The sequence below is a fragment of the Choloepus didactylus genome, chromosome 5, assembly GCF_015220235.1.
Source record: "Choloepus didactylus isolate mChoDid1 chromosome 5, mChoDid1.pri, whole genome shotgun sequence".
Lineage (NCBI taxonomy): Eukaryota > Metazoa > Chordata > Mammalia > Pilosa > Megalonychidae > Choloepus > Choloepus didactylus.
In genome coordinates, this window is record NC_051311.1 from 69,100,118 (window position 1) to 69,112,217 (window position 12,100).

A 12,100-nucleotide genomic window follows, 5' to 3' on the forward strand; every position below is an offset into this window, starting at 1 on the left:
AACTGAGGAGATTATGTTCATGATTATAAGTCAAGAGGAAAGAAAAAGGAAACAGGCAGAGATGGAAGATAGAGGGGATGACTGATTGGGCAATTTGCATTCTTTCCTTCCTGCATGTTATGGAGAGGCAGAGTTCCAGTGCAAAGGTGGAGTGCTTAAAGACTAAAATGAGAAAAAATATATAACCATGCTACAGCAAAGCCTTTCTGCATTATAGCAAGGTTCCAGTAATACTAGTACTTGTGGTCTGAAATTTGTCTAAGTAATACAAGAAAGGAAATTGTTCTTCCATTATACTAACTTGCCTTACATTCCTTTAACATGAATCAAGTCTCTTATTCAAGTTGAGACACTTCTGAGAGAAAATGCCAAGCAGAATTGGTTGGGAAAAAAAAAAAACTGCATTGGAAAATTATGTTACTCAGCCAACAGGTGAGAAAAATCCATACTGTTTGTTGAAATATTAAACATGGAAGGCAACAGGAAAGCATTAATATACTTCTATGTAATAATACCTATGTAGTTCTAGACTTTTTAGTGAGTAAGGTATGTGGTCTACTGATTTCTGAAGTAGAGCTCAGAAGTGATACCCATAATTTATTTCAAAAGTCTAATATCATGACAAATGGGAAAAGCATGAACAAGTCTTTCATCAAATTGTGTCTCATCTCATGCTCCCATTTTCTATGAAGATGAATTGACTAAATGGATTAATATTATTTGCTGCTGTTATTATTATTAATAACATATTATAAGAGGCAGGGCAAGATGGTGGCATAGAGAGGTGTGGAATTCAGTCCTCTAAAGCAACTAGTAAATAGCCAGGAACAACTAATAAATAGTCTGTAACAACTGTTAGGAGCCATCTTTGACTGGACACACATTGTACACCAGCCTGGAATGGGTGGAATGGCTGAGATCACAGCATAGAACTATAAGCAAAGCTCCCCAAACCGCAGAGTTGACACTCCTCCCTCACTGGCATTGCAGGCTGAGTTTTAACACTTCTCTGTGGAAAAAAGAAGCAGGCTACCTGCAGCAAGGGAAAGGAACTCAACCAAGCTCCAATTGCAGTTTTAATTAACAAATTTGTACTACTGAATACAAGCTACAAACACAGATAAACCCAGAGAAAGCAGGAAAGGAACCCTGAGGTCTCTTCCAGCAGACAGGAGGCGGGGCTGATGGAAAAAAATAAAAAACAGGCTTTGGAGATGGCAGAGCTCAGAATACTAGAAAACAGCTGTGTCCCAAGAAAAGGGGCACAGAGAACTGGGTACCAACACCAGTCAACCAGCGAAACTGGGGGGCTGGGGACTGGCTCTGAAAAGGGGCTTTCTCTCTTTTTCCTTTTTTTTTTTTTTCTCCCATTCTAGATAGCTCATTAGAGAAAGCCTCAGGCATTTTCAATTGTCAGCACTAACCCAGGCAAGGGTGGAGTTAAGAGAGTCAGAGAGACAAAGGAGGAATTCAAGTGTAGGAGATAATTCCCTAAAGGGTATATTTTCCCTAAGAAAAAGGGGACAGGGCCCAGCTCAAGTGGTGGCCCTCCATTAGAGAATTCAGACCCCAGGCCTAGGAGGAATAAAAAAAACAGCTCAGCTTCTGACACCCTTGGACCCAGGACAGGACAGAATCTGCTGAAAAGTAAAGGGACTGAACCTCTTCACACCAGTGGGGAGCTGCAGGCTAACACACACTGCCTGTTGGACAGGATAGGGAAAGCACAGAGTCTAGAGTCCTCACAGGAAAGTCTGACAACCTTCTGTGTCTCATCCTCAGGGAAATGTGATACTGATTACACCTTCCTCCTGAGACCTGGGCCCATCTGGTCTGAGATAGAGAGGGATGGGGGTATGGGAATTTTGGGTGTTCTTTTTACTTTAACTTTTATTCTTATTCTTTTTTGAGTGTGTTAATGAAAATGTTCAAAAATTGATTGTGGTGATGAATGCACACTATATAGTGGTACTGTGAACAACTGATTTTACACCATGGATGATTGTATGGTATGTGAATATATCACAATAAAATTGAATTTAAAAAGATGTAACATACTATGCCTGAAATATTTTAGTCACTCAATAAACACTTCCTGAATGAATAAATTTCTACCCAGTCCTCTCAAAAGAATTTGAGAAAGTAACATGATTTGAGTAATGTCACATAAGGAATACTTGAGAAAGAAGAGTTTTATGAACATGATTGATGTCTTCACATAAAGAAGTGGCTATAGAAAAAGGATTCTATTTTATTTATGTTGTAAATTAGAACTAGTGACATGAGATTATCAGGAGGTAAAGTGCATTCAACATACTCAAGAATTTCCTAGGAGTTAAAATTGCCCCCAAATGGCAGTTTTTCTTATGAATTAGGGAGTGCCCCATCAAAAATGTTCAAGGAGAGGCCAGGCAAGATGGGCCTCCTGTTTCGGTAAGAGGCAGAGTAGACACCTGTAAAATTTCTCTAACTTTCTGCAATGATTATATGATTCTTTCCCTCCTAATGAATATGCCATTTTGAATAATAATAACTTGCAATGCCAAAAATGTCAAGTCCAGTCAATAATATTTGGATTAATGGATTTTATTCTGGAATATCTCAGTAAATGTTGACATAAGTTATCTAAGAGTTTTGTAATGTCTATCCAATAACCCTGTTCTTTGTTGGGTACTGGAATAATAGAATTGTTAGCTCTCACATATGACAGGAAATTTAAGTTTTTTTTTTAATCTAGCCACCCATCAATTGATTGAGTCCCTACAATAATGACCTAAGTGATGATATAGCTAGAGCTTGAACATGTACTATATTCACAAACTCATTATCTCCTCATTTATGTTAAGTCCAAAAACAATATCAGTTTATAAAAACCACTTTTAATTCTTTGACACTAACCACTAGATCACATTGCAGATGCTTACAGACAAAATTAACAAAATCTGCATTTTTCAGTTAATCTAATAAATTAAAACATAAACATGCAATACAATGGAAAACACAGTTGTTTAATAATCTATCCCAAACTTTATTTTGTATGTTCTTGATTTGAAAAATTGCTCCTAAGCTTTCATATTGAAAAAGCCAATTCTGAAATTTCTTCCTGGTAAAAATCACATAATTTAACTCAAGCTTAACAACTATTCTGCAGAAAATTCCTATAAATAAACTGGTAAGAATCATCATCCAAAATCTCTTAAGTAAATATCCAATACTGTGACACTCTCTCAGAATTGAGTTGACATGTGAAGAAATATATGCCTTTAATAATACTGTTCAATAATACTTCCTTAAGGGAAAATAAATTTCCTAAAAATTTTTTCCTAGACTCTATATAGTCATTCTACTAACTTTCCATTTTTATGTGGGTGACTGTACTTTTTCTTACCTGAGACAAAGCCTCCATACTATGTAAATAAAATGGTCTGGAAAAAATAAAAACTGGCAAAACATAGTCATTTCTAGCCATTTCGGCAATCCTCATGGCTTCTCTAACTCGATAGTGAACAAATTTTAAAGCATTTAAACTTGAATTCAATATTTTATCCAAAAATATTGAAGGATAAAGTGCAGTGCTTTTTTCCCACAGCCACAGGAGTTGATCATTGCGAAAAATTTCATCATTTGGGCAATTACCTGTGTAGATCTGTGGATTTATCCTGTAATCATAATTGTAACAGTCTGGGTAGAGATAAAAGCCCCATAAACATTTTGGTCTCATTTCCAAAGCCAGTGTAAGAGTAATGTTCATAAAATCCCTTCCAGCATTTTCAAATTCCTGTTGAGCAACTGTTTTCACTTTTGTATCAGACCAATCAGGATGGTGGTTTCTAGTGAAGGCTAAGGAATGGTTTTTATATATTATTTTATTGCCCCAATTTCTATCCCATTGGGGTTTCCAGTTTTCCCAGTCAATGACAACAAGTCCTTCTGATCTCCACCAAGGGATAACTTTTTCAATGTCATCAGCGGTTTTCCTAAGGTGCTTAGAAAGGCTCATATTCTGCGGTATCCCTCCATTAATGGATTTTCCATCTTGAGAAAAATAAGGGTAACGCCCTAATTCATTAGGATAAAATATGGCAATTGTTGATCCACTTTGAGTCTCTAAAGAGTTTGATATAATGTTAAACAATTTAAGATTTAGATCCACATTGAAGAAATGCTTACACTGCATCGTAGGGGCAGCCCAGAAAATGTTGAAAGGTCGGTTCTTGATAACAGGAGGCATTGCTGGTTTGCTAGCTGCATGACTAACCCTGATAAACAGCTGTAGCACTCCTAACCATGCCACCCACAGGTTATACATGGCTTGTCGTTCTCAGCTTTATAGCTGTTTCCTGTAAAATAATAAGAAAAATATTACACATGATGGTGCCGTATGTTCCTTCCGTTTGATATTACAAAATGAATATCAAATAAAGTAAAATCAAGGCAGTGTTTAAGCTGTCCTCAAAGTGACAGGGATTTTTTTTTTAATTTATGAAGCCTAATTTATAGTTTCAGCTGCCCTAGGGACAAAAAAATGAGGTGTTATTTTTTAAGTTGAAATGTGAAAAAAAAAAATCCTGTGCATAAAAAAGTAAAACTTTTTACACAAACCCTCAGCTATGTAAACTCTACACTTAGCTTTAATTTCCTATAACTCTGACTACACAAACCCAAACCATCCTGTAATGACAAACCTTTGGTCAGAGGGAACTAGAAAAGAATGAACTGATTACCTTAAGTCCTTGTTGATTACTGGAAAAATAACTCTAAGAATATGGCCTGTTGAAGATCAACAAACATTGACGTTTAAACAAATATTGAGTAGAACAAAAAGAAACAAACTACACTAGCAATAAGCAACATCTTGCTTGTTATTTGTGACCTCGAGGGTTTTTTTTTTTCTTTCTTTTTTCGCTTTTGAGACAGAGAATGAGCCACCCACAGAACCAGCACAGGCTGAAATGAAAGAAAGGTACAGAAGGCATTACCTGCTGTCAGTTACGGATTTTGGTGCTACCATGTTCTCTCATGTACATAAATAAGTCTAAAAATCTATTAGTTCTTCAATGCCATGGTTTTCTTATGAAGAAATTTGACTGTATTTCCACCAGTCAAATCCCAAATGAAACTTGGCTCTTTAACCCCAACTTCTAAATAGTCAGTTGGACCACAAACTGCCAGAGAATCTTCCCAGAGTACAAGCAATAATAATTAACACATTCTAACCAACTGGACCTCACCCTAAAAAAACAATATGGTTGAAGTTATTTATCCAAGTAGCTTTATCATGTACACATTTTTAAAAATAAAGGAAACACCAAGTTTTCTCTGATGTAATTAAACTCAGTCTCATTTAAGAGTCACACATTACTTCTTATGTGGTTCTTGCTCTTTATTTAATGTCTTAAATGCAGGAAATGACACCAACAAAAATCACACGTTAACTCTAGCAACACAGCACCCCAAGTAGGCAAAGAACATAGGATCCCTGCACATTGAAGTTTTATCAATGTATGTGAATGATAGTGTACTCTTTTAAATAAATTTGATATTATTGAGACAATGATTAGTTGTGGAAATTGTTATTATAGTATCAGATGAATCCTCTCCAAACATGGGATCTTAATATACACATACTCCTCCAAAAATATAAGAGTGAATGTTCTTCATCTTTGTCTAGGGTTCAGGGACAATATACGAGTGCTGTTAGAGTTTCCTAGGCTGTTCAAACATATACCAAGCAATGAGTTGGTTTTAACAATGACAATTTATTAGCTTATGGTTTGAGGCTGGGAAAAAATTCAAATCAAGATGTCATCAAGGTGGAGCTTTCTTCCCAAAGACCAGCATTCTGAGGCTGGCTGCCAGCTGTCCTTGGCTCCTCTTTCACATGGCAAAGCATGTGGCAATGTCTTCTGATCTCTCCCAGGTTCTGTCAATGTCCAGCCTCTTTCTTCCTGTAGCTTTCTCTCTGTTTGTCTGAACTTCATTCTCTTATAAAGGACTCCAGTAATAGGATTAAGACTCATTCTGATTGAGGTGGGACACACCATAACTGAAGTAACCTCATCAAAAGGTCCTACTTACAATGGGTTCACACCCACAGGAATGAATTAAATTAAAGAACAGTTTTTCTGGGGTACATACCACTTCAAACCACCAGACTCCACCCTCTGGATCCCAAAGGACTTGTTCTTTCTATATGCAAAATACAGTCATTCCATCTTAATATCCCAAAGTCTTAAACCATTTCAGAAGCAATGCTTAGTACAAAGTCTCTTCAGAATTGGTTGTGGGTATGGTCTGTCCTGGGGCACAATTTCCTTCTGTCGGTGGATCTGTGAAACCTGGAGAACAGGTTATCTGCTTCAGATACACAATGGAAGGAGAGGCATAGGATAAACATTCCCATTCCTATAGGGAGAAATTGGAAGGAAAACAGGGGTGACAGTTCCCATACAATTCTGAAACCCAGCAGGACACACTCCATTAGATTTCAAGGTTTGAAAGTCATCTATGGAGTGATGTTTTGTCCTCTGGGATAAAGCAACATCACTACCCCTTCCAAGTGCTTGCCCAGTAGACATGCCCTCCTCAGTGGGGTAAAATCTCCACCATCTCCAAGCATCAGGATGGCAGCCAAGCTCTCCACAAATGCCAGGGCACAGGCTCCACTCTCTCTGAGCACTGGGGTGGCAGCATTCTTCCTGAAAAATGGGGCAAAAGGCCTGCCTTCTAAGTGCAGACACAGACTCACCTTTTCCACATATATACGTGGGCCTGCTCTCTTGACCTGAGAAGATGTCTTCAGTTCAGACCTTCCATGGTTCTGCCCTTGAAGTGATTTTTCCTTCAATTTGTCCCTTCTGGGTCCCTCTTAGTCCAGTATGGCAGTGGTTTTGTTCGTATAAATTATGCAAAAAGCTTATCAGTTTTGCCTGTAGTGTAGAGGGATCCAAACCATCAGACAGAAGAACTTTCCACAGGTCCTTTCTGGGTAAGTGCATTCAAATCCTGACTTCCATGGAAATTTTTCACTGGTTCCATGTTCAGTTAAACCCTCACACTATATTCTCTGGGGAATCACTTTCCAGAAAATCAGTATTTTCCAAACCATCAATTTCTTGTTTCTTTCTGCCCAGGAGTTCAGTTCTCAGCTTATCCCTTTCCTCTTGCATTTTTCTATAAGCTTCAAGGAGAAACCACGCTGCATTATCCACATTTAGCTTGGAAATCTCCTCAGCAAAACACCCTAGTTCATCACTCTCAACTTCTGCCTTCCATCCAACATCAGAACTCAATTTCACCAAGTTCGCTGTCAATTTCAAACAAAAATCACCTTTCCTCCAGTTATGGGTAACACATTCATCATTTCCTTCTCAGGTCTTGTTGGAAGTACCTTCAGCATCCATATTTCTACGTATAGTCTCTTCAAAGCAATCTAGGCCTTTACTATCAAGCACCTCGCAATTCTTCCAGCCTCTACCCATTACCCAATTCCAAAGCTGTTTCTACATTTTTGGTATTTGCAATAGCAGCACTCCACGTTTCTGGTACCAAAAATCTGTCTTAGTTTCCTAGGCTGTTCAAACAAATACCATGAAATGGGTTGGACTGAACAATGGGAATTTATAAGCTTATGGTTAGAGGTGGGGAAAAAGTTTAAATCAAGGTGTCATCAAGGCAATGCTTTCTTCCTGAGGACTAGCATTCTGCGGCTGGCTGCTGGCAATCCTTGGCTCCTCTTTCACATGGAGAAGCACATGGTGGCACCTGCTAGTCTCTCCCTTCTCTTTCGGTTTTTTTGATGTCCAGTCTTTTTCTTCCTGTGGCTTTCTCTCTGTGTGTCTGAATTTCATTCTCTTATAAAGGACTCTGGTAATAGGATTAAGACCCACACTTAACTGAAGTAACCTCATTGAAAGGTCCTACTTACAATGGGTTTATACCCACAGGAATTGATTAAATTTAAGGACATTTTTTTCTGGGGTACACTCAATTTCACCCCACCACAAGTGCTCACTATCCAAAAGTATTACTCTTTACCTTATTCTTTCATGACTGCATGAACTGGATATATGTGCCAAAAAAAACTGATATCTTTGGGGAAAAAAAACTTCTGTTAGATGCCATGTCACACTACATTTTTTCCTTTTTTAGGATATTTTAAAATATGTTCTCCACATATATAAATAATACACAATCTATCTTTGCCACTTGCCTATGGAAATTCTATTACTTTGGGATTAACTTAGCCCCCAGTGTGCATTTTATAACAGACTTCTACTACAGAAACAAAATAATGCATTATGAATAGTATGAATTTTTTAATGTAACAAATTCTTTCCCCATGATGCTTATTGAGATTTTATTCCATTTTCTAGCTAGCTTTATCATTCAGAGTGGAGGACAGATCTACATTTTTTTACTTATAACATTTATTTTATATACATATATAAAATACATATATACACATACATATACATATATATATGTACACTTAGTTTCTAATCAACAAATCTTTACTGAGTATTTGGTATGTTTCAGGCAGTAAGCCAGGTCTAGGGATATGGTGGTGAAACCAACATAGTTCTTTCCATTACAAAAAGTTCTAGACACAATTGTGTTCACTACAGCTATGCTTGGAATAGATAAAGGGTAGAAATAATATATATGCCATCAACAGAGAGTCTGTCAAATAGATTGTGAAATACATTATGTTAATTCCATTAAATAATCTGAACTAAATATTTTTCCATTTTCTCATTTCTCTCAACTTTTTCCTTATTTTGCCATGAAAATCTTCACAGTGCAAAAGTCAGCTTTAAAGAGCCAATTCCAGATTGCCTCCTTACCTCTCCCTCCAGTCTCTGACACCCCCACTTCTACCTTGAAGGAGCCAACAGCAGCCTAGTGATTGGGAGAAACTAGCAGAGAAAGGAGAAGAAGCAAACCACACATCCCATTTCCTATGGGAGACTTTCTTCCATGGGAAAACCAAGTCAGGAAACTAGAAAAGTTAACTTTTATCAAACTCAGAATGTAATTTTAATAAACTTTAATAGTTTACTATTTAATCTAGTAACTTAATAATGTTTATTTAATGACTTCATTAGTCACATAAATGCTAAAATCTGGCCATGGTAATGCAGAATCTGTAGATGATGGTGTTCTGGTTTGCTAATGCTGCCTTTTCTCAAAACACCAGAAATGGATCAGCTTTTATAAAGGCGGTTTATCTGATTACAAAGTTACAGTCTTAAGGCCATAAAGTGTCCAAGGTAAGTCATCAACAATTGGATACCTTCACTGGAGGATGGCCAATGGCATCAGGAAAACCTCTGTTCATTGGGAAGGCATGTAGCTGGCGTTTGCTCCAGAGTTCTGGTTTCAAAATGGCTTCCTCCCAGGACATTCCTCTTGAGGTTGCAGATCCTCAAAAAATGTCACTTTTAGTTGCTCTTGGGGTGTTTGTCCTCTCTTAACTTCTCAGGAGCAAAAGACTGCTTTCAAAGGCTGTCTCCAAAATGTCTCTGTAAGCTGCAGCTCCTCTCTCAGCTCCTGTGCATCTTTCAAAGTGTCCCTCTTGGCCATAGCAAGTTTGCTCCTTCTGTCTCAGCTTATACAGTGCTCTAGTAAACTAATCAAGGCCCAAGCTGAATGGGCAGGGCCACACCTCGATGGAAATTATCTAATCAGCATTATCACCTACAGTTGGGTGGGCTGCATCTCCATGGAAACACTCAATCAAAGACTTACAATCTAATCAACACTAATAACATCTGCCCCCACAAGATTACATCAAAGAACATGGTGTTTCGGGGGACATAATACATCCAAACCTGCACAGTCGGCAACTTTGAGGGGTTTGGCCTGATGTTCAGTTCAATCTGTTGGTATATGCTTCAAATAAGTTGGGGGTTTTCAGAGTGAATGAAACAGCAATGTCTGAATCAGCAATGAGAAACATCTGCTCCTTCTCTGGCTAGTGAGTGTGACAGGTGAGAAAGATAACAACCATCAATTAAAGGAGCTGCAGGGGAAGCAGCACCCTCAGAGGCCAGCCAGTTTTCTATAATAGCAAGAAAGTAAATGGAATATTCACAGAAGATATATATGAGCTAAGGGATTTTCTTGATGGTAGATTTTGAGTTACAGAGCACTGGTTTGATGGGTCAGGCAGTACTGTGAATTTGGCTCTAACAGATACTATAGAGAGGAAAATACAAGCGATGAAGAACAACCTGGGAGTTTGGGTGGCATGTGTTGATGGTGATAAAGACTTGATGGAATGATTCCAATGGATTCTTAAGGAGAGGTAGAAAGAAAATCAAATTATCATAACAATAATTCAAATTATAGCCTCCTTCTTGTCATTGATATCTGTTGTGGGCTGAATTGTGTCCCCTAGAAAGACTGGTTGAAGTACTAGCCCCCAATACCTATGAATGTGACCTTGCCTGGAAATAGAATGTAATCAAGTTAAGATGAGGTCATACTGGTTGAAGGTGGTCCTTAAATCCAATGACTGGTGTCTTTATAAGAGAAAGGAGGGAGAGATTTGGAGTCACAGACACCCAGAGACACAGGGGAAGAGGCAATGTAAAGGCAGGAAGGAATTGGAGTGCTGTAGCTAAAAGTCAAGGAATGCCAAGCATTGCTGGCAACCACTAGAAGCTATTGGAGGCAAAGAAGGCCTTGCTGACACTTTGATTTTGATCTTCTAGCTTCCAGAACTGTGAGAGAATAAAATTCGGTTTTAAGCCACACTCTTTGTGGTAATTTGTCACTGCAATCCTAGGTAACTAATACAGAATCTCAGACATTTTGTAATGGGAAGTGTCGTGGGAGAGAGGCATCATTTTGCCAGCAGCACTCAGAGTTCTGTGTGCTTTTCAATTGTGTGAGAACAGTATCAAAGATGAGGAAGATGTGGTCTCACCATACTTTTTATTTTACATTCTCATCAACTGGAACCAGTTAAAATGGTTCTAAAACAGTTGTAAAAACTGTTTCATATATATTCATCTCTCTTTCTCTCCCTATATATTTTTTATATAAACATATATGCATGCATATGTATCTAGTAATGTAGATAGATGGATGGATGGATGGATAGATGGATGGATGAGAAAGAGTTCAAGTTCCTACTCAATCAGGGATTCCATTCTTCCAACTCAATGACAGCAAGTCTTTTGAATATCTCCTGCAGGGATTTATTTTTTACATCCTATGGAAGTTACTACTCATCAAGCTCAGTACAATAAAGCATTATTAACTTAGGATGAAAAATCACTTTGTGTTTTAGAACAATGCTAAACCAACGTAGGTTTGTATCTATATCATAAAGTCCCTTGCAATGTGTTATGGGGCATTCCAGGCAACAACAAAAGGTTTTTTTCTTAAAGATGATCCTTATTAGCATGAAAGTTGCAACCCAGTGAAAGCACCAGCATTGATAGATCTTTTAATTGCAGGTTACTTATGGTTTTGATTTTCTTAGAGAATGTAATAATAGTTTTCTAAAAGAAAAAGAAGAGAAACATTTCACTTCTTGAACATGTATATTCACTTTCCCTCCCACAATGCTGACAGAACCTCATCTTGTCACCTATTCACTGCTGGTGGGGATGTAGAATTCTGCAGCCACTCTGGAGGGCAATATGGTAGCTCCTCAGGAAGCCACATATAAAATTTTCATATGATCTGGCAATCCCGTTACTAGGTATATACTTGGAAAAGCTGGTCAATTGCAAACGTTTGGAAATGGATAGCAAATACTGTGTGATGAAACATAGTATTATAAATGCAAAGCTGAGTGTCAGTATGGCAAAAAGAGGAAGATTAGGGTCGTGTAAGTCACCAGAAGGAAAGCCAGAGGATAAATCTGGGACTATATATCTCAGAGAAACCTAGAGTGGATGATGATGGTGGTTATTGTACAAATATAAGAAAGTTCTTACATGAACTAGAACAAATGTACACCATTATTACCAGTGTTAATAATGGGGTGGTATATGGGAAAAAATACAATTAATGCAAACTAAGTTAACAACAACATTGTAATATTCTTTCATTAATTGTAACAAAGGCACTATACCAAAGCTAA

At 37.8% G+C, this 12,100-nt stretch overlaps 1 protein-coding gene across 1 annotated transcript in view; it reads right to left on the bottom strand.

Moving 5' to 3' along the window:
• LOC119535335 (hyaluronidase-4-like) overlaps positions 1-12,100 on the bottom strand; it is a 103,920-nt gene that overhangs the window by 18,814 nt on the left and 73,006 nt on the right. Inside the window, exon 3 of the mRNA XM_037837756.1 lies at positions 3,389-4,340. Within this exon, the coding sequence (XP_037693684.1) occupies positions 3,389-4,309 (921 nt within the window). The 5' untranslated portion in view covers positions 4,310-4,340. The remainder of the gene's footprint in view (positions 1-3,388; positions 4,341-12,100) is intronic.